Source organism: Temnothorax americanus, unplaced genomic scaffold, assembly GCF_048541705.1.
Source record: "Temnothorax americanus isolate GAGA-0224 unplaced genomic scaffold, ASM4854170v1 Scaffold6, whole genome shotgun sequence".
NCBI classification, from domain to species: domain Eukaryota; kingdom Metazoa; phylum Arthropoda; class Insecta; order Hymenoptera; family Formicidae; genus Temnothorax; species Temnothorax americanus.
The window spans coordinates 1,010,906-1,038,266 of NW_027509751.1; the positions used below are offsets into that span (position 1 = coordinate 1,010,906).

A 27,361-nucleotide genomic window follows, 5' to 3' on the forward strand; every position below is an offset into this window, starting at 1 on the left:
TTTCTTGTTGTATCAGTACCTGTTTACGAATCCCCGATGTTATATAGCGAAATTAATTTTTAATATAAAGTCTCGTTATAAAATGAACTTAAACATAAATGTTGCCGTTCTATTTACATCTCTATGATCAAATATTATATTACTGTAAAATCTGTTTCCACTTACAAAAATGCGTACGAATAGGATGAGGATGCTTACGTGATTTCTCATATTTCGCAAGTATACCGAACACTCGCCGGCTAGATCTTTTCACTGGTCCCACTCATCGAGTTTGTACTGCCATAATAACTTTCCTTATTTACCGTAATGCGGCAGAAAGTCATCTCTGACATTTCCTGGAAAAGTACCGTGTACCTAAAATACGTAGATTGGAGGCGCCGGATCTCGGCGCTGTATGTTGAGGAAAAGGAGAAGTGGCTTCGAGAGGTATGAAAGAACTTTTATCGGGATGGAAACTTCGTCTTCCTTCCGAGCGGTGTGAAGCCATAGGAACGAAAGAGAATTATTTAGTACAAGACGCAGTGTAAACAACAGATGTACTACCAACATTTGTTCCGAGTTTTATTCTTTTTCGCGCAACTTCTGAAGCGACCCTCTGACAATTCTTCTCTTCTATACGTTTGGTAGAATGAAGATGTTATCGGAAAATATGCATTATTCGCAATCAGCTTGCACTGCGCGTTGGTTGCGTACCGATTGCAGAAATTGAAGTTAACGAACAATAGCGGCATTGGCGTTTAGAGCCATAAATTTCTACAGCTCTGAATCCTTTACAGCACACTAAGCTCGATTGATTATTTTACTTCTTTTTTCGCATCGCGGTATCCTTTTTACTTTGCTATAGCGACACGGGTGAACAGTAATCAGATCGAAACGACGTTCCGAGGGATTTGTAGCAAAGCGAGGGCTGAAATTTACATCCTGTGCTTGCTCGAGCGATCGCTACCATATGTTTGCATTCTCGTAGCGTTCTTCTTTCTCTCCGGACATCGGTCCTTGAGGTAATTCCGGCAGAATCGCTCACGTCCGCTTTCCTCAATCAAATTGCAATGCACTGTGTTACTTTGTGCGATTTCGGAACAAGCAACAAAATATCCCCCCTGTTGATTTTGTTGATTTTACACAAAATCTTATGTCTTTAACATAGCTTTTATGAAATCAGTACAACCGAATCTGTAACTCGTCTTGAAGAAAGGTTGGATAAAAGAAGCTACTTTTATAAATTGCAATGCATTTGTTGAGTTCTTTCAATGTATTTAAATATATATATATATATATATATATATATGTATAGAAAAACCTTAGACGTATTATAATTAAATTGATCGTATTGCTAAATATCATATTTATATTTTTATCGAACAAGTCTCTATTTACATTTTTTATTACTTCGTGTAATATAAATGTCTAATTGTAAGTGAATATCTTATACACGAATTTAAGAATCTTTTGAATGACTATCTTATGAAGAAATACAAACGTTTGTACTTGAGCGTCACCCAGATATCGAGTGGAGCGTTCAGAGGGTGCTTCAGCTCGACATTTAGCGGTGTTTCAGTATCGAGGAGACAACCGCGGCGCGTTAATGTTTCTTTTTTGTCGTTTTCCCCGGTGTCGACGATACGATAGCCTCTTCCCTATAACGACGTATAGCCATTAATATGCAAAAGCGGTACTCAACGAGTTCATTCATTTCATCATTCCTTCCCCTGTCGCTCGTTCTCCCTTTCCCTTTCTTCATTGGCGGTAGATATTTTATCTTTACCATTCTTGTTCGAGCATACCTTGGGAGATATTCATGTGAAATATATCCGCTGCCTTTTCTCTTTCTTCCGGCCTCTAAACCCATCGTGGGGAGAATCAGCAGTTAAAAAGAAAGAGAGATAACCAAGAAGGCGAATGTTACTCTCGACGCTATCTCGAAGCTGTTATAGCTATACAAATGATATGCAGGGGGGTACATCGAGGGCACTTCAGCCCTACGTGAGCTCCCCACGGTAGCTCTCCCTCGGCGACAGTTAATGAAGTTACGATTGAAGGTTAAATTCCATGAAATTGCTTCAGTTAACGGCTATACTTTTACCATGAATGTAAATCAATGTTAAAAATTCGGCGTGAGAACAATGAACGTAGACGAGATTTTTGCGAATTCGAAAATATTTGATTATTTGTATTGATACTAACAGTGGAATTTAAACTTTGTTTAAATATAGACAAATATAAAAGCGTGTGTGACAAATTGAAAAATGTAAAAGATTTAATAAACATAGAAACACCCAGTGAGATAGAAACGATATCAATTGTGTTATTTGAAAGTATAAATTTCGTGTTAATTTTTACATAGAAATAGAAGTAGTGAAGTCTTGTTTACACTTGTTTTAAAACATAAAAATCATCGTGACATGACTGGAATCTTTAAATGCATTTGGAATTTGACATTAATTCCTTTACAATGCAAAAGAGGATTGTGAATCGCATTAATAATTGATATCGTCGCGAACATGAATTAACGGAGATTGCGTAGATCGCTGACTGACATTTTGTTTCCGCGTCTCGCTCCCATCTCACACACCCTTTGTGTGCGACGAACGCCAGTGCGACGCGTCGCACGACGAGCCCTGCCCGGCGGCGTGCGACTCGATTAAATAATAATGCATTTACGAGTTGCGTTGAAATTGAATAACAGTCGTGCTTGAATAATACAGATATGTAAATGGGCCGGGATGGAGACTGGCCCGGGATTCAGCTCTCGACGGGATGGGCGCGGGTGCAGACGGGATCATTTATATTGTAACTCCGGTGCGCACTCGGAATTTCTTTCTTTCTCTCTTTCTCTCTCGCTTCACGACGCACCAGATGCGTCTCACTTTCTCTACCATTTCTACTTTCGTATTTCATTTATCGGCTTTCACCTGCACCTATTCTTACAACCAGCTCTCCTCCTCATCTTTGCTTTACCCTCCACCCCTGGCCCACCTTCTCCTCGCACTGTTTGCCTTTCATGTTCGTCTACGACGGAGTTCCCGTTTTATGCGCTCGTTAAGTATTTTCCATGATTCTATGTTTTATTGTTTGTACGAATCCTTTTATCCGGCTTTTCTTCTGGCCAGAGACATTTCCTCGCGCTCCGTTACATTTTACGCATAGTATCTTTTATCACCGGAATTTCAGATTTTTCTTCCGTATTCCCTATCACTCGTTTCTTTCCTCTGTTTGTGAACGTCTTAGCGCTTATCAAAAAAATAAATCGGATATTCGAGTGCGATGCGTATAGTGCTGCGTAAATTCGTGACATGAATATCTCGAATATAGTTGCGACAAGACTGGGAGTGTACTTTGAGCTGGGAATCTTATATCGGTGTTTATTTGACGTATCGGAATAGCATGATTCTTGTGGAGTATCCACAACTCCATTGCAAATCTCATAAATTACGCATATTTGGCAGTTCTCGTGCGCCGTATTTATACCTATCCTCTCTCAATCGGCATGCTGCAACCACAAGCTGAATATGTTCCTCCGGGCTGATGCGTACGTAATGTTCCGCGAAACAGAATTACTGCAATGCGGTCGTGCTACGATGAATAGGATCACCGACGTTCCGTCGTGCGCTTTTAACTTGCGCGTCCGAAGCGGCCATTCTAGGCGTTCCTGGCAGGATATTCATAAATCGGATTTGTGTCCTACTAGAAATAACTGAAATTTCTGCAGGGGGCGGAAGCCCCATCGCGAGACGAGCAAGTTCTCCCGGGGCTTTAATAACTGCTTAACGGATTTTGCGGTGGGTTATTCGATTGCCACGGAAATTCGAGAGACCGTGCCAGGCCACGACGGTTTCATCGCTGGTCTTCCCGACTGCACGCGTGCCTCGCCCGCAACGCAGGCATACAAGCCCATTGCGTTGAATCTTCGTGGTCTAGAAAATATTGTGAAATTGGAAAATTGGGAAATTGGAATATCTGCATTCAGTTCTAGACCACGCGGCACGGGACAATGTTTACCACGATACGATATTTCGATTAACGTATATAGTCGCGCGTCTGGTTTGTCTCGCATTTTATTTTATTTTTTGTATTGGCATTTATATTCGTGACATATACATTGCTGTCTGTCTATCTGAAAAGTTTCATACATGTATCTTGAGAACAATAGTAGCGCGTGAAAAATTGTTCAGTTTAAAGAGTGATATATGAAATTTGCACACATAAGCTTCGTACTGCGTGTCTTTTCCTAGATGAATTTTCTGCGAGTGTGTGTACTCGCTCGGGACTGTAGGATAGAACTATCGCTGCCACCAAAGCCATTCCTTTTAGCATTTTGCGCACCCCTATACGGGTACTCCTTCCCTCGCGAGAGCTCGCCAGAAAATTGAATTCGGATTGACGCTATGTGCTGAATGCGCCGCGTCGGATTTATTTATTTCATGATGAGGTGTACGCATTGGGATGGGAAAAAAAAAGAAAACGAGACAGGGAGGGACGCGTAGATAGGCCGCGTTCTCGAAAATCAGTGAACTCGATAATCAATTATCGTTCTTTTTTTTTACGGTTTGCAATTGAAACGTTTTATCGCGACATTCTAAGTGATCGACTATATGTATGCAAATTGGCCCAAAGCTTAATCCTACTTCGAATTGGCAAACCGTAAACTACCGCCTGGAACGATTTGCTGACGATTTTTCGTTATCGACACTGGTCCATTGATGCACCTCGGCAGGCTATCGAGATTTTTTCAGTTATTTTCGAAACGTAGAGAAGTTTTTGTTCGAAAAGATGGATTGGACAGTATATTGTGCAAAAATGAGTTAATTAAAAAAAAAGTTTTAGTAAATCAAGCTTAAAGCTCAACAAACGGTCAGAAATCAATAACATGTGGTCAGCTATTTTTTTATACGCTTTTCTGCCTTTTTTGAGAAATACGCAGTCTGCAGCTTATGTATCTCTTAAGTGCAGGTCATTTCACGTTTCATTTTTTGTTACATACAGAGCATCTCGCATTTGTCGTATTTTTCAATATTTTCAGTGTCTAAATCAAAGTTTACTGTCAAAATTTAATAATTAATAATATTTACTTAATGCAAATAAAGTATGTAGAATTTGAAAAATATGGGAGGAATAAAAAAGATAAAATTTCTCTATGACATGTACATATACTTATCTTAGTTTCGTATTAAGCAACACGGATTAACTTGCTGAAATAAAACTTTTGAGAACGCGAGCGCTAGGTTTCGTGTTCAGATGGTGTTAGAGCCGTTTGCTGGATACATATATAACACTTTTAATTGAAACCGTTAGAATACCACGTGATATTATTTAAACCGCGTTTATCATTAGCTGCCGCGCCTCAAAAGGAAATGGTCGCGGCAAGCACGTTTTAACGACTTCGCGACGATACAATTATGTTCTCGTTCTCGCGAAATGACGTGAGATAAATTTATATACGTATCTGCTCAGTACGATGCTACTCCGGTAAATGCGAGAGAGTTGCCGGCGAGAGGATGAAGCTCTGATACGAGAGTGAGACAGCTCCGTGCTTTTTTTTATCACGATCCACCGTCTCGTAATAAAAGCTAAGGGTAGATATTAGGTAAACGGCAGTGTGGGGCACCGTCCTTGATGATCTATATTGAAACGGAATTGCATCGCAAAAAGATAATGCACTCCTTTCGAACGTGGTTGCCACTAACATCAGTTTTGAAAGACATTTTCGCAGTTATAATGATATCCCGGAGGAATATCGTTCGAGTCGATACGAGAGAGATGACGAGTTTCGTTCCATTTTTATTAGACAAACGCCCTCGATATTTTCGCTTCAAGTATTTAGTATACAGACTACTAAACTTATTTCACATTAAAAAATGACGCTAAATATCAATCACATAAAAAATAGAATTTTTATCGTGAAAATTTTTTAATATTAGTATTTATCTGAGATTTTGATTGATTACATTATATATACATATTATATTTACATAATTTTGTTTATACGCGTATTTACGATATATACATACAAGACGATATTACGGTATTATTGATTTATATATCAACGTTGAGTATATAAGCGCGATGTAGAAAGCTGACGTTGCACCGGAAAGCTTCATCATTATAACTATCGGATAATGCGATCATATATTTTCATAAGCAGGGCAGTATCATTGCCTTATCTGCCGAGAATTCCTTCGAGAAGCACGATGCATCGCATGTAAGTGACCGCCGATGTTAATTTATGGGCTGAATAATGACTTTCCGATCTTGGATACTTGCCATCGCGCGGGACTTTAGCGAGGGCGGTTTTACTGCGTGGAATAAATTTCCGGGAAGTACGCGACCTGATCCATAAAGTAAGAAATCTCCGATAGGCGCATCCCTGGCACAGTAATTTCACTTTCTTTACGTGTTCCTCCTTTTCTCTCATTTCTCACGGGAATAATTTCATTATACTGCAAGATTTTAAGCCGATTCGCTTGTACGATCTATTTCTATTTCAATTCAACGATAATTAAAATCGTATAATGATTAATATGGCACATAAAGTATATTAGGAAAATTGATAGGATTTAGAGTAACTGATTTTCTTTCCGTAAAAAGATTTCGGTCACGTATATCTTTTTGGCGATACAATTTTATTTCAGTTATCTTCCTCAAATCGTTTTCTATTATCTGCCTTGCAAAGGATCAAAATAATGGTGATTTTCGCAAACGGCATTAAAAGAAGGAAAATGACGCTTTTGTGAACCGTGAAGAGATGTCAGCGAAAGTCACCGGGGCAGCTCGTTAAGCCGACGAACGGTGATTCGTCCGATTTGGCAGAAAATCAATGACGACCTGTCAATAAGCAGACGTCTGCTTTCCGCTTCTATCCTCCATAATCTTCGTGCGGCGGGTCGAATAAAGCGTGGCTCCCTTTTTGTAGAATATAGAGAGAAAGAGAGAAAAAAATCTGATGAAATCTGGCACAGACGCACGGTTGTCTCTCCTAAAATTTCATCCCGCGCTCCGTTTGCGACGGGATCATGGAGTATTCTGTGATATTGCGTTTGGTGCATCGAAAATATTATTATTTGCATAGTAAGCGTATCGGTGTATCACTTGAAGGTTCTTTTTTTCACGAATTTCCTTTATATCTAAAATTCCAGCGATAACTATATCCTTTTCCATTAAATGTTTGCGTAGGACTTACAAATACTCGAAGTTACTTCACCTTTTCCAAGACAGACTTTCAACCGTTCTGCATCTGACAAGCTGTTAGATGTTAATATTTCTTCTATAAATGGATAAAATTCTTTTATTCCTGAAGGAAATATTTCTTATTACAATTTGACGGGTTATTTCAAAGAAACGTTTAAGAAAGAATAACGGAGGATACGAGGAAGTATTAAATATAGCCAGAAACGTGTGGCAACTGTCTTATTACGTTTTTCTCTCCCCTTTTTGCTTCTATGACAAAATCACCCTAGCGAACGTAAGCCCAAATACTCCTTTCGGCGTTACTTATCGGGATCCTTGATTACGTTCGGGATCTAAAAGAGGTTGTACAAAGCATGACAAGTCCACTGCGAAATTGTATGTGAATTAAAAGGAAGAGGGGGGAAAAGCAGAGAGGGACGTAAAAAATGTTATTGCGGTTTTTGGGGGACAGGCAAGTCGGATTGGCGCCGAGGTTCCGAGATTGGACGAGCGACTTAGGGAGTTCTGTTAGAAGTCAAGTCTGGCGGCGAAATGGTGCCTCAGTGACGAGGGGGATGGAAAGGAGAAAAAGAAACTCGTTTCGCGTAGATTTGGTTAGATAATCCTTATCGGGCGCGAGAGAAAACGGCTTCCGCGATAGAAACGGTGAAGTACGAACGAAGAATATTAATTTTACGTTTGTAATTGCACTTTAAACGGATTTCTTTGATCGCAACATTCGTAACACAAAAATCTTTATCTGAATTGGATTGAAAATTAAGTTTTTATCTTAAATAATTGTTCAATATTGATCGGATATTACGCTAATTACAATTCGGACTTTTTGTATAACTTACCACTTTATTTATTGAATATCCGTATTTCTCGAAGGGTTCGTATACTTCGGAGCTTCAATAGCTATATAAGCTAAAAAAGTTTAATTGACGACGTGGCTTCGAAAAAGAACTTTTTTTTGTGAGGAAAACTTCCGTTATCGACTTTCTCGATTTATTCGTTGAAAAGACGCGGTAATTAATATGATAATGCTCGAGTGATCGCAGAAATTGATTTTTGTCGTCGGTTATCCTTTGTAACCGTTCCGCCGCTACTCGGAATCAAGCTGGATCAGATACTCGGCGTCAGTTAAGAGCAACATCCTATAAATAAACACGCACGTACACGATACCGGCAGTTTCCAGAGCGAAATTTCTCCTTCGTGATTGCGTTTGTGGGCTGCACCTACGTAATCCCGCAATCTTCACCTGTCGCACCGTGCCGCTTTGGCAGAGCTCGAACCAATTATCTGTGTTGCCTTTGATGTCGCCCACCTTTCGCGTGTGTTTGCTCCAAACAGTGCCGGGGTCTCCTTGACAAAGGATCTTTCTGAAAATTCTGCGAGTATTGCCATTTTCTTCAATAGCTGTTTGTGCAGTCCGCGTACCCCCGCGCTTCGTTCTAAAGGTTTTCCGTAATCGAATGCAGAATCAAAGAGCCGCTTTCAAATTGAAATTTGTCACTCTACAGCGCGCAAAATATTAATTAAATTTTTACAGCCGCGTCGTCCTGTCGTCCGTACGCGTCAAAAAAATCGAATCGTTGCAACGGGTTAAATGCCAGCAACGAGATCTACATAAAATTGATGAAACTTCGGTAACGATGTGGTCTTATGATTTGCGTAATCTTTTATACGACCGGATCGATAAGTGCTCGCGAAGGCAAGATCGCACGACAGACGAAGAAACGGCTGAGTGAGGATGAAGAAGAAGCTGCAAAACTGTTGCAGAGCTTTACTTTCATCTGATCCGCGGTTCGAGAAATCGTAAAGACCGTCCGCCACGGAGATGGCTTAAAATAGAGACGTGAGAGAGTTACGAAGTCTCGGATGAAGGTTCGCGGCTTTCCGTTAGTGCGACCGTTACGAAAAATTTTTCTTGACAAGATTCTATCCCGTATTTCTTCATTGCCACGGCTATTCTTCGTGGCTTAGAAACTATAAACTTTTATGGCGTACGTGGAGCCAATCCGGATAATTGTGACATGGAAATAAATGTGGAATATCTTTCAGTGAGGAGTTTAAACGAAGTTTTGAAATAATAATTCTGTATCTATGATTATTTCTGCCAAGTGGAAATAAAACGATAGTTTTTATATTACATTTATCACCTGATATAGATAAATACAGTGAAATAAACAATTCGTATACTTTACGTATCTCGTTTTTAAAATTGTGAGCTAAGAGTTTGGATGCAGGGCGAGTAGAGAGAGCAAAAAGAACAGTGCTAGACACAGTTTGAAGAGAATTTATTTCCATCAAAAAATGACAAAAGATAGACCGTGATTTTTACAACCGAAAAAATTAACGAACGTCTCTTCACGAGTGTACCATAAACAAAGTATAATTTAACAAAACAATAAATAACACAGAAAAAGAGACGAGAAATATGTATATAAAAAATGAATAAAGGCCGCTTATACATAAAAATTTACTAAGTTTTAATAGAAATAAATATTACATTTCCGAATTAATTAAGGGAATGTGTGAGATATGTTGTTATTTAATATATAACGTTTGCTATTTCTACAAATATCAAATGAAACAATTATCAAAAATATTGTGTTTTACTATATATCTCAATTACGATCTCGGAACGATATTTTTATTAAAACTATTTCCGGTTTTCCCCGTAGTTGAGTCACGATGCCATTCAGCTGCAAAAAACCTCTCATCATTCGACATTTCCACGTTTTATTTTTCCACGATGATTTATAGGAAATACGTTTGTATCTCCCAGAGCTTATACGTAATGTACCGTGGATGTCGTATTTATAACGTATATACGAATATTTTACTTACTTCCCGTGGCCCGTTTTCGCGGCGTCTGCGTCGAATTTATACTCGTCCTCGGCAGACTCGTTTTTGTCGCGAGGGATGCGCGAGCGAGTAATATCTTCACGCAATATAGATTCTAGTAACAAATAACATTTCCTACTTCTTTAGTCCAGAAACGAACGCAAATCCTCCCACGTCAAAGAATGATCAGATAAGAAGATTTAATATTGCGTTTCTCTCATCTTCATAATACGTACCAAACCCTTCGTCAAAGAAGCGAATCGTTTTCATCTGCTAGACCTCTTCTTTTTTAAATTATTTAACACATCAGAAATTTTTTGCAAACAAATTTTTTGTAGTTCTTTCTTTGGCAGCAACTTTATAATAATAACGAATATAAGAATGATCAGTCTATTGTATATATATATTATATATAAACATGGTAGAAATTATGTGAATATTATACATTTTGTATGTGGCAGATATATTATACTTATAGCAGACCAATTATTCTTTTATTTAGATATCTTCTATGAATGTTTGTTTCTGTGAGTTTTTCCGCTTCTTTTGATAGCCATAACCAATTAATTTTCAGCACATCCTATTTTTTCCCCTTTGCGTAGTTAAGCGAGAAACCGTTTGCTCTCTTCTCTCTCTCTCTCTCTTCTCTCTCTCTCTCTCTCTCTCTCTCTCTCTCTTTTTCTTCTTCTCTGACGAAAATTAGTATCCTTCACCAGCTCTGCTTCTCCATTCTCCGATAATTTTTATTTTGTTTTGCCATTCTGCAAATGGCGGGACAGAGTAATTAATAATCAGCTCCAATCGTGAGGGAAGGGCCAACGTCAATTAAATTCACGCTAAACGCGATCTGTGAAATTTGTGAAATGTGCGACCAATTTTTAACATTCTGTTTGCGGAACACTCGTCATTTTCATTTAGCAACCGTTGAAAGAAACAAACGCAGTTCTATATATATATATATATATATATATATATATATATATATTCAATAGAAAGTATTCAATATATATAGAAAGAGGTATAAAGTGGGATGAATATTAAGCCAAAAAATATCTGAGGAATAATAATTTGCCGAATGAATAAACTTAATCTAATATTTCCTTAATTGAATTACGTATAATTATATAATCAGTTAAGAATTAATGTATTATCTCTACAAACATCTTTCGGCGGTAATTGAATTTTCTGCGATTCCGAATTCTATTTCTTTTTCATGTTCGAGTCTGAAATATAAGGGTTATAACCGCAGTAAAACCATTCACATAATCCTGGGTACTTAAATCGGGAAAGTACTTCGGACGTACGAGAATAGTCATTTCGAGAATTCCGCGATTAAGGCAATAATCACAAGTTCTCTGCAAATATTATAAGCCCGAAACGGTGATCATCATATTATTTACGTTCTTATTCTTTTCCACAAAATACTGCATATTTTCTACAAAGCGATGTGATATCTATAATATATTTCTCTACAATCTCTTTTATGAAGAGAATTAAATTTTACAAGCGTTACATATTAATTAATAAATTCCTATACGTCTACTATACTCGGCATAGTAATAACATAAAGTATTAATAGAAATGCAAATTAAAATATACTTTCCTATAAAATTTTATGTACAGTTTTGCATATAACGTATCTTACAAATGCAAATGCGAATTGATATATATAAATTTTATTTATTTTATTGTTGATTTTGCTTCATACATGCAAGTACGTATGTCACGTGCATCATTTCGGGATTTGGCGCAATCTTTATTTGTGTTACTCTTCGGTGCTCGATATTAAAAAAAAAGTCGATTCGCTTGGTTTTATCACTTGATGTATCGTTGGGCAGGTCAGGTCGTAAATATTCCTGGAGATTCCGACCTCGGACTTTCGTAATCCTGAAATATATGAGGGAATAAATCGATTGACCGTGCGTATTTTTCGTGGCTCGCCGCAATTTAACAGACGGCAGTTACATTTGCTGCAGAAAAAATGCCGGATCAAATCTCAGCTTGAAGGCGTGAAATTATCGCGATAGCGCTGGTAACGTTTATTTATATCAGGAAATTTTTCTTACTCTTCGTGTTTAAATCTGAATATATATTTTTAACGAAAATGGCACGGCGCACGCGATATTTGTTTCAACATCACGTATGCAATTCAGAAATATTCAGAAATTGTCCAGTTTAAACCGCAATTTGTAACGTACGTGACGTTTTATTATCTTGACGCTGATCTACTCAAATTGAACAATAATAATTGTTTTATTCTGAATTTCAAGCGTTATTTGCCTTAACAATATGTGCACACAGTTATATTCCAAAACAGCAGTAGCTAATCCGTAGTAATAATTTACGCTGCATTTTAAAAATGCAATAAAGAACATGAATATACCGATGTACGTATTACAACAAAGGTCAAAAGCATAAAGTGTATCGAGCACTCTATCCGATAAAACCATGTACGTGACAGTAAATCTGTGGTTAGCGGGATCACCGTTGTAAACGTGGTCGCCATTTGAATTACTGGCATGTGTGGAATTGTTGAAACGGTCGTTACGACGTACTCTCTTTTAAAGTAATGGTAATCCATTAATAGAATTCTGGGAAACTCGTGCTACTTGTTCAGACATAATGAATGTTCTTGCAGAAAAGTGTAGATTTTTTTAATTTTAGCCGAGTGTTTAACTGGATGTTGTGTATATCTATTTCGTTTTGTTAATATTTAAAGAGATTTATATCGTATTGTAGAAATGATATATTATAATATTGTGTTAGTACTAACAATATTACGGTGGTGACGTTGCAGTAAATGAAAGATGGCAGAAAAGTTTTCTGAGAGAAATAAATATTTTAACAGCACTATTAGTGCGAGGCCACGCGCATTAATCACAGAGCTTTAAACCTTTTAAAAATTAGCAGAGCATTATTTATATACCTATAGTTCTCGGACGCGTTAGTTAAAAGGACTGCGGAGAGAGAACGGGCGAAACGGAAGGATATAGAAGAGGCATTTCCACAACGATCAATTTCAATTATTCCAGCAGTCGAGCAACCTTAGCAACCACCACCGCGTGCGAATGTGTGCGAACGTCTACGCGTGCTTATGTGATATTCCCGCTTTCGAGGCCGTCATTGTAATTCGAATTTTTACGTCGGGGAGGGGGTGGCTAGGTTATTTCCACGTAAATAATGGAGTCAATTAGAGCAGCTAATTATTTTTCAGAGTCTCGCCGCTTAAACTCGTCAATCATTCCCAAAAAGTATGGTAGAAAATAACGGTTGTTGGCGTGAGCGAGCTTTTGAAACATTGCATATTCAGGAAGGAAGAATTTACATTTATCTGCCACACGCACAAGCTCGATATATACAATTAAAATATATGCGTACAAAAAGTTATTCACTATCACACTTACATTCATTTAATTAATAAGATTTTCTGCAGAGTGCTTTAATGCGAAAGTCCGATTACGCGACACCAAATATCAGAAAACCGATTTCTATCCGAATAATTGCCGCGATAAGGCATCGCGATTATTTATAACTTATTCATTAGAATTTCCACAATTTTACTTCACATTAATAAAAGCGTATCGCCATCGTTGGGCGGATATTTCCATCTTTAAATTTATTAGCGTGACTTTAATCGCGTATTTCTTTTCGCGGCGAGCTCTCTAGAGGAGACAAAAGTTATTTCAATAATTCCCTGAAGTATACCATTGGTTCGCTACCCAGGCTTGCAAATTTTTGTAATATTTTATAAAGTACTAGCGGAGCCGTAAAAAAAACTTTACGTCTGTGAAACTGGTAAAAACTGGCGTGAAGTTTTAGTATGTATCGTGGTACAGAAATTTCTTACATGGCCGGCAGTAAAATTCGCGTTGCTCTTTTCTTCTCCGATTGTCTCACTTGTACTTTATTTGAAATACACGTATCCATAAGTTCCTGGAAACACTCGAAATATTGTTCTATAAAGTATACTCCGTTTGTTATAAAGATTTTTTCAATCCACTTCAAGAAACTTTTCTCCCGTATTATTGTTCTCTTTTTAATTCCGTTTATTTGATACAGAATATCTGTAAATATTTGCAGCATATCACATTTTTTCTTTTTATGAGTGAGAATAATCAGAAATTATTTACAAAAATTGATCGTTTAGAAATTTATATAAATTAGACGCGTGCAGAGACCAATCAGTTTGGAGTTGCATTTTTCATTAAGTTTGAAATATTTTCGATTAGTTGGCTAGTTGATGTTAGTTGGTTCGTAAATCGCCGCTGGAATTCCGTGGTGGGTAACATGATGGGAACCCAAGGTAAATAAAAAGACTGCAATGCTTGCGGAGCGTGCGATCGGAAAGAGCGCAACGAATAGGACGGCGGTTTGCGGCGATCGCGGACACGATGAAGAGGATCTCTGCTTCTCCTACCATGAAGACCTAGTTTACCTTGGCGTTGCCGGTGTGCTCTCTCCTTTGTACAGAAAGTGTCATAGCGACCCTCGATCAATGCTACTGTGTTCAGAGAGTTACGTTTCTCTTACTATCTAGCTGAAACAGCAAACATCCGTGCTTCTGTGCCGGCTGTGGAGATTAGTTCAGCTAACTCTATCTCTAATAACGGATAATTGGTTCGAGTCAAGTACTTTTTATTGTATTTATGTACGGGATGTTTCATGAATTAGGTAACTGCCACCGAAGGGAATTTTAAGAGGACGAGCCTTTATATAAATTTGATAAAAATTATCCATATCATAAAATAAAAAATGCAATATTTTGAATAGGACTTCCGAGACTTTTCTCTTTGATAATATAACTTTCTATTTTCTTCGGTTTTTAGTATTTAAATTTTGATTTATTAATAGAATAAAAATTACGAGACATGGAACTTTGTTTCTGTGGATGTTTTGTTCGTCAAGTCTTATATTTAGAGGAAATAGTACACAAAAAGTTAGTTTACAACTTATTAATAATAGTAATAAGTTTATTAATAATAATTAAGTTGATTTCGGTTTGAATTATATTCGTATGTCAGTCGACGAAATAATTCGCTCGCTAGAAATAGTTATTCGGATATTTAAGAGATGTTGAACGGAGACAATGGGAACATAGCGACATTGCGCGCATAAATTTAGAAAATACGAATTTAGGTAGTTTTGTTGACTTTATGAATAATAAATTTGGTATGACGTTAGAACGGTAAGTAGGTTGATTGAATTCGCCGTTTGCCAAACAATTCCACAAGTGAATTTGTAGGCCAATTTGCGTAACAAAATGTCTCTTATTTGTGTGACGCGCTGCTGCGTCACCACAGCGACTATAACTACATACATTTAATCAAGAATATTAATGCAAAGTGCATTTTGTGCCATATTTATATATAAATTTATTTATATATAATGAATAGGTACCCCCACTCGAGAATAATAATAATCGAAAGATAATTTGTTTATGTTATTAAACAATTATTAAGCAATTAAAGCGATCCTTATTCGCTTGAACAACTTATAACGAGACAGCAAGTGAAATAATCATGCAACTTTCTGCAAAAGTTTCTCGCAGCAAAACGCGATTCAAAATTACATTTCAAAATAATTATGACATTTTTTTATTTGCCTGCAAAATGGTTTCACTCTCACTACGTATTTTATATCTGTGTGATTGCTCTTAAAATATGAATAACAGCCTTTTCAAGCACGTTTCCGTTCTATAATGATTGGCGTGTATCGTACTGTAACAATCCAGCTTGCAATCTCCTATTGGGAAAAGAGTAATTGTGTTGGGATCGATGTGCAATTGAGTTCGAAATTGCAATATGCTTTTTATTGCATGTGTCAATACAAATTGGTACGAATATAATTACAACTCTAATCAAGTTTAAAATTTAAAATCTGTATTATAAAAAGAATAACGTTAGCTCAGTCTAACAACATTTTATGCACATCTTAATTATATCATCGATTTTCTCGCAGATTCTTATTTATCTTTTTTTTATGTATTGCACATATATGTATATATATATATATATAATATATATATATATATATTTGATTGTTTAATTTTTTTAATAAGAAACTACAGTAGTTTTATGTTGTTAGCACGTTCTCTATTCATACGCGACATATTGAAAATTCCTCGTCGTTTTTTATTTTCGATGATTTTCCTGGTGGACCATTCGCCATGCTGTTTAAGTGCAATAACACATATACTATACAATATTCGCGCGTGAAGAGAATAATTGCGTTGGAATCGGTATGCAGATGAGTTTTAAACTGGATACTGTTTTTCATCGATGAAGTCAATATTACGAAATAATATGGGCGTCTCGGTAAATCGGCGGCGGTACAAGGCAGAGTAGGGATAACGAACTTCTGCAAGATGTTACCGAATTTGTCAGTTCCGTAGCCCTGGGGTATAAACCGAGAGCCACTATACGGTGATTAAATTTCCTAGTTGCACTTCTTACGACGAGTTATTTTATAGGAAATTTAAATTACGGCTCAAGGTTGCCCATCTTCCAGAATCACTGTATTCAATGCTTCTTAGGTATCGTTTTTCGTTATTGCCGCCTTGACTCATTATTATCGTTGTTCAGAAACTTCCCGGCAGGCATATACTGTAAAGCGGCAACGGTTCTCGAGTTATTTATAAAATTACATTTGCGTCATTTCAAGATCCTGCGATTTAGCAATGAAGCCTTAGTGTCTTTAGATAATCTTATAGTCTTGTAGAATCCATTGTATAATATATTTTGAAGTGACTGTTACTTATGCACGCTCATTTTCTACTCTACAAGGAATTATTATAATTATTGCGAAGTAAATTTTACTTATATATATTTAATTAATTAATAATTCTATTCAATGCATTGAATTATAATCTTGTGAAATATATAGCAGGAATATTTTTGTGGTTATTGCTGGAGTTAATCGGATTATAATTAATGCGATAAATATTTGTTTTGCTCCGCGTTGCCTTAATTAATATGTGGGAAATTGTGAGAAACTGATATGAATCGGAATATAATTGAAATCTTGCAAGAGCAAAGATAAATACGCAATTCACACACGCAGACGAGTTTATTTATCTCTGCAAAAAAGCAAATATTTTTTATGCATCAGAACATTATTTGTTCTCATATATAATTAGATATTATTTAATTAATAATCGAAATTTAATTTTGATGAAGAAAGAAAGCTTACAAATGACATTTATTTTCTGACAGAGGAAATGATATTCTTATCATCAAGTTCTTTTTTTTATTAATTTATGATTAATTGATGTATTGAACAGATAGCGATTTATAATGTTATGTTTCAAAAATTATTTTAATTGTAACGAAAAATGGTTTAATTTAAAAATGTCAGGCACGATAATAATATCTGACATTAAAATTTAGAGAAGCATTTTTGACAACACTATATAGTTAACATAAAGCACGGTATGTTAGAGACATATTATAGTAATAACCATATCCACGTATAGAAAGCAATTAATATCAATTTACTTACCTGTTCAGTATATTGATATTTACTGATAAATATTAATCTCTTCAATGTCCATTTTTGATGATTAATCTGACAAAAGTTATTTAAGTTATAACCAAACTAATATAAAAATACAAGTTTAACACACACGAACTTATACAATGTAAAATTGTTATTTTAAGATTACATTTATTTTATTTAGAATAAAAGGAAAATCATATATATGTTTTTTTATGCACGCACATATTAGTAATTCTATAAAGTATATTTTTAAAAAATAATTTTTTAAAAACATGCATATATGAATATTCTGTTATTATTTGTTATGAAACATTATATATATAACATTATGTATATTCAGAGTACTTACACAAAGAATGAAGGAAACAAGAATATGACGAAGGCAAAGAGAAAAAAAAGATCGACGAACATGCATCTTTGTACATCGGTTTATTATTATAGCGGTTTGACACTGGTTATTTTAAGAAAGATAATATTTAGCCTCTTTACTATTTTTGTCTATTTGCTCTCTCGCTCTCGTTCTTGTTCTCGTTCTCGTTTTCTCTCTTTCTCTCTCTCTCTCTCTCTCTCTCTCTCTCACACACATTCTTTTTTTTATTTTTGTATTTGTTGAGAAGTCTTGACAGCTCATCAAGCTTAATGGAATTAAGTACGGAAGCAATATTTCTGTACATCCTGCATTCGAGAAGGATTCCTCGAATTAATCTCCCTCTTTCTCTTTCTCTTACGCTCGATTCTCTCGATTCTTTCGATCTCTCGCACACACACACACACATACACACACACACACACACACACACACACGCCGTTCGATAAAAATTCTTCCGTCTAGCACTCTCTCTGGCTTTCCGTCTGGTTTTATTATTCAAGCATACTATTTGCCACCGCGAATTTTTCATCTCCTATATTCTGCATTTTGGCGTTGCCCTACCTGCATCTCTACCACGTCCACGTTTTTCTACCTTTCGCTAGCCTTATGCTCGCTTCCTACTTTAATACACTCGCACTTCATTTCAGTCACAATATAGTCTCCTCAGGAATTGAGCGTACCGCGAAGAGTCAAGCTCTTGAGACGCGGCGTGTAACCATTATTATTGTCACTGTGTCCAATTTATCGGTCTGACTCCAAGCCAATCAGCTAAATCGTTAAACCCGCTTATTGTGGTTATTGCCACTCGATTGTGACACGTCTGCGATGCCTGCCTGCGTACACGCGATACCGAAATCAGAAGACATCAAACACTAACGAAGGTTTTGACGGGTTTAGAGTTCTCTCACGCGAATAACTCTGTACATAGCTTTTGCTCATACCTTCTCTTTTACAATTGGCATTTATTACGAAGGACATAGAGGTTTCGCGCGATACCGATCCACCGCGATGTATATCTAAATAGTGCCGAATTTTTCGCCCGCAGGTTTTTGCCCGAGTTTTTTGTTCGTCGTGCGCGTCCAGTATTTTCCGACGGACGACATGTGCAGCACACGGATGTGTTTGTATATGTCAGAATTTATATGAAATAACGCGGTGATTCTCCCTCGTGCTTTTAACGTCTTGGTTACAATACTTGACGTCTGCATCTCCTCCGTTGATGGAGTTTGAACAGTGTCGACGTCGGGTATTCTTTCCATCGAGATAGGTACTATACCGATATCGACATCTGGATGACTTTACATATTGAGTCACACGCGACTTTCAAAGAACTCTATAAGCCAGATACGTGATTACAAAGATTGATTTTATAAGTAACACTTGTTTATATTATCTGTTGTGGATTTTAGATCTGTTCGAATTTATGTGAACATCTGTCCCTAATTACTGCACTGCAAATCTTCGGTAGTCACGACAGTCTCACGACAGTTGTCCTTCTTCTGTGTGTTGTTTTTGGATTGCAGAGGTTTTAAGTCACGTCCGAATAATTTCTTATTTTCTCCGATATTGCTCCTCGCCGTAATCCGCGACGTATTGGCGGTTTCCGAAGCGATACGGATTAGCTCGGAATATCTCGTTCCCAACTTCGACGTTTAGTCGCCCGTCCTTTCCCCGTGGTTTCCTCAGTCAGGAGAATCCTTCCAACTTTCTGATTAACACTTCAGTTATCGTACCTCTCCTCGACAGATCCACTTAGATCTTGTCGAAACATAGGATGCACGCTTCCGATCGTCGATACTGCGGGCTACTTGAGGATCTTCCTCAAACACACATCGATCAGCCGTGGGCTCGTTGATTGTTGAGGCAGCGTCGACGCTTCTCGATCGTGATTCTCGATGTCGAGTCGCCTGTCTCTCTCGAACAGACAGACATGCTCCGACTCTGGTCACCAAAGCTCTGCAGTAGGCGTGAGAGTGTGCACCTCGATGTTCTCGTGACGATGATACCTGTCCGTCCGATGCACCGTGGCCCTTCGTGAGAGTACAACAGTCAGCGCCGCGACGGCGCCGAGGGCCGCGCCGACTAACACCAACATTCCGGGATGGGCGCCGGCGGACAAAGCCTCCGACACTCTAGCACCGGAATCGGTCGCTCGACTGTTCAATTCTTCCGCTATCGTCTTCGAGTCGCGCTCATCCAACACCACGTTTGCCTTGGTCGCATTGCTCACACTGCCCGAGTGCTTCTCGATCGTTTTCCTCTCCACGTTCGAAGATTCCGACGAGAAGATCTCGCCGACGCCTGACGCGGCAACTTTGCTCATCGTGCCGTTTTTTCGCGCCCCACCGTCGGACCGGTTATCGAAAGTTTGCGAACGCGACTCCGCGTCTTCCATTCTCATAATGGATTGCTTGGGGTCGCTCGGTGCTTGAGAGGTCGGAACGACGATGTGCTTGATTAAATTCTGATCCATTGAGATACGATTTGTTTTATCGCTCTTTCTATCCCCGCTCGTCCGCGTCGACGACGTGATTGACGACGATACGTTACGGAAGGACGTCGGCGCCTTGTAGACTCGCAGTATTTTTTTCGGTTCTGTCGTTGCGGTGACGATTTCCGCGGCGGAAAGGAAATCCGAGTCAGCCACCATTTTCGATTCGGTTTTCGCGTTTACCGAAGATAGCGTGAGAAGATCCGTGACGTTGTCGTCGGAATTCGTATCTTCGATATTGGAAGACACCGTGACGTTTGGCTGATCAGTATTCGACGTATGTTCGAGCGTGAAGACGACAGATAGGGTAACCGAAGTGCTTGTCGTCGTCGTCGTCGTCGTCGTCGTGACGATTCCCGCGGTTGTCGAAACGAAATTTGGCGGCGGCGGTAACTCGTGCAAAAATAATCCCGCCAATTTCCGTGGATTAGAACATCGCGCTGTTTGGTACTGTTGATTCGGTTCGCGGTGCTGTCTGATCCACTCGCCCAGCCAGTAAAGATCCTCCGTGCAGTTCCAAATGTTTTTCTCGAGCCTAAGTACGCGCAGCTGCGGCAACATGTACGCGACGTCGGATCTGATGGTGCTGACGTTCGTCGCCGAGAGATTTAGCTCTATGAGGCTCTTGCATGCGGACAATGCGGCATCATCCGCCAGTAACTGTCCCGCGAGAACCGGACTGCGCGACACATCTAACATTACCAAATGCTCCGGAGTTGGCACCGGAAATGCCATGTCGCTTTGTTCTTCCTGATGTCGTTGAAGCGATGTTAGACCTGACATTCGGAGCTTCGTCAGATTACTCGGTCCACTTAGAGTATTAGTTGATAGCGCTTTGATAGGATTATCGGATAGATCCAGCTCGGCGAGCAAAGGCAGTTGACCGAGCGCGCCCACGTAGATCTCATTGATGGCATTATCGTTCAATATTAACGATCGCAGATTGTACAGACCATTGAGATCGTCGAGTTTCAATGCGGTTATCGCATTTCGATGCAACTTAAGCGTCACGAGACTGCTCGGTAAACTACCCGGTACTTTTGAAAGTGCATTTCCAGATAGATCGAGCTCTTCCAAAACCTCTAGCCTTCCCAGAGCGTCGTTCTCAATATACTTCAAACGGTTATCGGCGATATCCAACATACGCAACAGAGGATAGCTATCCAAGTCACCGCTGCGAATGGTAGTCAATCTGTTACCAGCGAGTCTGAGTGCTCTGACCGATCTCGTCAAAGCGGCTGGAACTCGCGCTAGTCCAATACGAGACGCGTCCACCGTCTCTAATCTTCTTCCGGTGCCTAATAGTAGAGAGACGTCTCTCTCTTTTAGCGGATTTTCCGCTAACCTTAAAATAGATAGCCCCGGTAACGGTTGCAGAGTTCCCGAGGCTGCCCTAGCCAATCCATTTCGCGAAACGTCGAGTTCCCTCAATCTGTCGAGACTTTCGAACCACCTGGCGCCTAGGACTTGCAGCTGGTTACCGCTCAGATCGAGTTTCTGCAAGGAGTACAGCGGCGTGAGCGCGCTATCTGGCAAGTCCGCCAACCTGTTGTCCGATAGATCGAGAAATTCCAATCGATCGAGACCGCGAAACGCGCCCTCGTCCACCGTGCCGATCACGTTCTTACGTAAACTCAATCGCACGAGCCCGACGAGCGTCCTAAAAGAACCGACACTGATATTCGATAACGAATTGTCCGACAGATCTAGACACACCAACTCGCTTAGATTCAGCGCGTGGATCACCAGCACGTCCCTTACTCGCGGCAAGTTGTTGCACGACAGATTTAACGACTTCAAGCGCTCGAGACCGTGCCACGACGCGTTCAACGACACCAACGAACAATTTGTCACCGTGAACTCGACCAGATACGGTAGAACCTCTGTTGTGTCCATCGGCTCCTCCGACGACAACGTATCGTTCCTCTCCGACGTGTCGTTTGTCTTGAGATTATTCGAAGCACCGTTCATCCCGAGATCGTTCACCAAGTCGGCGGCTTCCAGCTCGTCGAGGAGGACATCAACGCCCGGTCCCTTGGCGCTGTCCACCGACAAACTTCTCACTACCGCGGGTAACTCCGATAGACCGGGTACGCGTCCGCGACACGTCACGTCCAGCAAAGCCAACGCGTCGTTTTTCTCCGCGTCATTCTGATGACACTCACAGAGATCCGGACAGGCGGAACCGCTCGCCATCAAGGCGAGCAGCACCAACGGAAGCCACATCGCTTCCAAGACGACGTCTTCACATCTCGTCCACTCTCCGTAAGGACCTCGCGGCGCAGTCCTCCCGCTCGTGGACAGAGTGACGAGACGCGCGAGACGACGATATCGGAGATCGCGGGGGCGCGTGCCGCAACCGCGGGTTCATCTACGGGATGAAATTGACGCGCGATCGACGTTAGTGGCTATCGACGATGATGGATGCCGCCAAAAGCGTTATACGGTTTATATACGGATGCCAATACCGGCGGGTACTATCAGTCTCGTCGAACGTGATGTCCATACGAAGGACTGACAAACACTGCGGCTCCCGACTCGTAGCTGCACCCGCCACCCTCCACATCGCTCCTCTTCTCTTCTCTCCTCTACCCGCGTTTCGTCTTCCTACCCTTCCGTCGGCTTCTCTCCCTCTCGTACTCTCACCCTCAACGCCAATCCCCTCTGTCTCCGAACTCGGCTGTGTGCCGCCGCACCTACAACCGTTCCACCCCTTTCCTCCCCGTATCTTCCCTCTATATACCGGTCCATATACAGCACCAACACCACTACTACAACCACCGCCATCGCTACCACTACCGGCAGCCGTCGCTTTTGCTCTCGAACTCGATGGGCGCGAGCGCGCTTGCGTCCTCTGACAGCATAGTGACGCGAAGAGCCGGTATCCTACGATTTCACCAACTACCCTTGCTACCGGCCGACTGGCTACTGCCTCACGAACTTTCCTCATCTTCCCTTACACTACTCCATTCTATTTGGCTCCATTTTGGCCTATTATCGCTTTCTAAATTGCCATAATCTTACAAATATTACTTCTAACATCGTAATGAAGTCATAAATACGAAGCACTAATGTTTTTATTAAAAAAGAAGCAGTTTTGTCATTTTTGTCATTTGTTCTATGAATTTTTTGAACGGTAAAATATTCTATCCATGTCTGTTGACATTTTATTATTATTCGTCAGATATATGATGTAAAATAATATGTTGAATTACTACACAAATCAGTCGTCGTGTTGTATCTTTCTGTTTACTTGAATATTTAATGCGACACAATTAGCCAAGTGGCTAGCGCATGTGGTTTATCCTCATCCTTGGAAACAACCGCGAAGATCACGTTCCCGGAAATATTATAGATACTCATTAAGACAATAAGCACGCACTAAGTTACTAATCCAACTAAAACTTCGCCGACAGTTTCATGAGTTTCAGCCGTTAGTGGGCTTTCTTAGATTCGATTCGCGTGCCGAGGTTACGGAGGTGTAAAGATGCAGTTCTCACGAAATAAGGTGAAAGGTCAGATAATATCTCTTGCCACGTATCCCTACGCGCCCTAGCGCTACATTATTATCACTATATGATATAATACCTATTCACAATTTTTTTCTCACTTAAATTTTATTAAATTATTATATTATTGTTCTAAAGGAGCTTTTTTTCGCTGGCATTGTTACATAATGCACAATCGTTTCATTATAACGCACGTAACACGTTCATCTTTTTTTGCTGACAAGATGAACTTTAATACCAGCACATTTCTCGCGAATATTTTTGACTTTTTTTGTGGGTATTGATATGACTGTAGCGACTCGATTATACATATATCCGATATTTCTAATGAAAGAGAGCGAGTATGATACATATACATATGTACATATGCTACATATGTGTGTATCCAGCGTCTAGTTCGCTGAGAACACGAACGTTTTCGGGTTCCATAAATTCGTATCTCTCTCTGTCCGTAATCCCTGCGGCACCACCGTATTACTTGCTGGAGCAATCGAACCGCAATGATCTCGGTGTAGCCTCGGCGTTTTCGATATACTGTATCGATTCGCCGATCACTGACACCGCTGCCATTACCGCGAGGTTAAATGCCTGAGCCGCCGGACTTAAAGAGAGATTTTCCACGGTGTCCGATGAAACGGCGTCCGTGACTATCGTGGGATATCGGCGTGAAAGAAGCACAAAAGCTAAAGCAGTTATCTGCTTGACCTCGCGAGAACCCGCAGATAAATCATCGATTATAAGAGATCTTTTGGGACGGAATAACAATCGTCGCCTGCCCCTGGAAAAATCTCGTGGTTCGTTTTATAGATGGATTTGGAATAAACGTGTCCGGTATACAGAAATACGACACAGATTTCAGTCGATGGCATTTCGTATGAAAGATACATAAATATTGTATACTACAGAAATAAAATCTATTATACCGAATCTATGCGGTTGCACCATAGTGGAAAGAAGTATAAGTAATGGATCATGCTATTTTAATGCTATTGTAAAAGACATGGATGAGATAAATACCTACTGGAAAAATATAAATAAAACATATTTTGTTGATTAATTGCCAATGTAGCGTTCCATTAGAAAGTTTTGCGTTTGGCAAAATATTTTCGTAGATTTATCTTACGAATTCATCTCTAAATTGCCTCGGATGTAAAAACTGTCTGACGAAGAAGTCTACTTGTACAAAAACACCTTGTTTCTCGTTTGCGATGTAAGTTCATTACGCGCGCCAACATTGACTCTACACATGGTCATCTCCGATTAAGTGCTCTGTAAATTGACCTGAAAAATCCACGTTACTTCGGTGCCGACAGTTGTACGCGATGATTTAATCGCTCTAAGCGGCCATAGAATATCGATGGGCCCGACATTTGCGATGCGACAATTTCACCGAATACCAGAAATTTCCGACTTTTCAGAGTGGTTTGATACGTCGCATTCGAGAGGTACGAGTAAACATTGCGATCATGCAGCCATTCCAGTATTTTTTGAACGATTTTACGAAGCACTCTATCTGATGCTGGAACGTTCACAAACTTCTTCGCTCATTTAAGTATTACCGTATCTCTGCAACTTTTTTATTGCGCACTCTCGATATTTCAAATACGGCATTTCAATGTACGGCATTTCAAGCATATCGAAAACCGATTTGATCGTTCTAGTTAAAGATTTCAGTTAAGATACGAAAAAACACGTCACATAGTGGAACATAACTTTGCAACAAATGATTGTGCATTTCTAGCAATTTATTATTGGTTAGACTGATTATTTTATATTATTAGACTGAATAATACATGAATATAGAGTTATCAATAATTACAATTGCGGTTGGTAAAAACGTATATAAAATTATTTGCTGATAATATTTCTATTTTGATAATGTTTGAGAGATAAATGTAAGTACGAGGTATGCTATTAGTAAAATCGTGCAAATATGTACGTTTCATTGCGTCGCTGGAATTTTTCGTGTCAGTCACATTTTTCACTTTTATTCACTACACTTTGATAAAGGACATTAGCTACGTGAGACATAGAATTAACAATACGTCTTTAACACGTGTTTCTCGTGTGCGTGTCATTTTACGCGCGGAAGGGGTTGATTGCTGAGTGTAAGTGGACATCCAGTATGCGGTAGGGGACGGTCGGGACGGTGGAAGAAAGCGGCGCGTTTGATAAGGGAAATTTTCTTTCGAGCCTGCGGTGCCGACCGACATGTAATTTCCCCGGAATAGAGGACGGAATCCTGGCTCGGATACTACTGCCCGCACGGGTTACAAAGTTACTTTTACGAGAGTAGCGGGCAAATGTAAATGGGGCCGGTGAGCGGCGACGTGGCGCAAGAGAGGGAGCGAGAGAAACGAGCGAGGGACCGAAAAGGGAAAATGAGAGAAAGAGTGGAAGGAACGCAGGGGCGATGTGGAAACGAGCGGCGAAAGGAGGACGAAGGAGCGCGGGATGGAATAAAGGGGATGAGACTGTCGGAGTTTGTAATTGCAGCGGCTTTAACGCGCTGCTGATGGCCGATGGCACCCGGGACTGGGGTAATGGTCTGCACCAAATGTCTCTTCTTGTGAGAGGAGAGCGGAAGAGAGAGAGAGAGAGAGAGAGAGAGAGAGAGAGAGAGAGAACCGAGAGACGCGGGAAAGAGTATTCGAAGAGACACCGAGGGTGTCGGAGACACGTGGAGTCGCATCGTTTTCTCCGTCACCGATTTTGTGTGCTCGTTCCTTTTCTGTTGACATTTCTTTCTCGTAGAATGTTGCAAAAATTTTTGAAATAGGCATATAAGTTTAATCTCAAAATTCTCGTTGTATGATGAGAAGCATTTATTAATAATAGATGATTCTAAAGTATAACAATTTAGTATCAGAATTGATGTATATTTTCTTCTATTTTATTTTTTCTAAATTGCATTGATGATTGAATCGACGTATCATATTTTTACAAACATTTATTCCAGTTTATTTTACGTCTTTGTGTTAAGTTGGAATATTTTCATCGATATGTGCGTCACATTGAAATTTGGTTATACAGCTACGTTGGTCATAGCTGCTTGGTTATGCTGTGGTTGTTGTTTTCTCAAAAGTATTGTTTGTTGTGGATCGCTAAATTTTTTTTCTTCTCATTCAACTGATGTTGCGCTGCAACGAAGCAATGAAGTTCTGTTTACACTTCAAGTTATTTATATATAAATTTTTTTAATGAAGGGAAGATGTTACACTTGTTTAATATGAAACGTACGATTCCTTATGCTGTTACTAACAATAAAATAATTTTTGTAAAAAATTGCATAATTGGATTATTTTGATTAGATTTCTTTAAAGAGAAATTCAAGGATGATCTTTTCTAAATCTTGAAAATTAAAAAAAAATTATTATTACTTTATTAATAACGAAAAATTAACTTACGCATCTGTCTTGTAATTTTTCAAAGTGCTTTATCAGACTACTTTTATTTTAATGATGAAATTTAGTAAAATGCAA

General features: G+C 39.4%; 2 protein-coding genes across 2 annotated transcripts in view; one reads left to right on the forward strand and one right to left on the reverse strand.

Annotated features, from left to right (window-relative positions):
• Positions 1-27,361, forward strand: part of Timeout (circadian regulator timeout) — a 102,751-nt gene that overhangs the window by 17,603 nt on the left and 57,787 nt on the right. The window lies entirely within an intron of this gene.
• LOC143905200 (uncharacterized) lies at positions 17,922-22,912 on the reverse strand. The gene has a single exon (XM_077420430.1). The coding sequence runs from the start codon at positions 22,594-22,596 to the stop codon at positions 19,825-19,827; it is 2,772 nt and encodes a 923-aa protein (XP_077276556.1). The 5' UTR covers positions 22,597-22,912; the 3' UTR covers positions 17,922-19,824.

Bases quoted from the DNA above. Each gene is read 5' to 3' on its own strand.
- LOC143905200 (XM_077420430.1), bottom strand. From the start codon at position 22,596: ATGTGGCTTCCGTTGGTGCTGCTCGCCTTGATGGCGAGCGGTTCCGCC.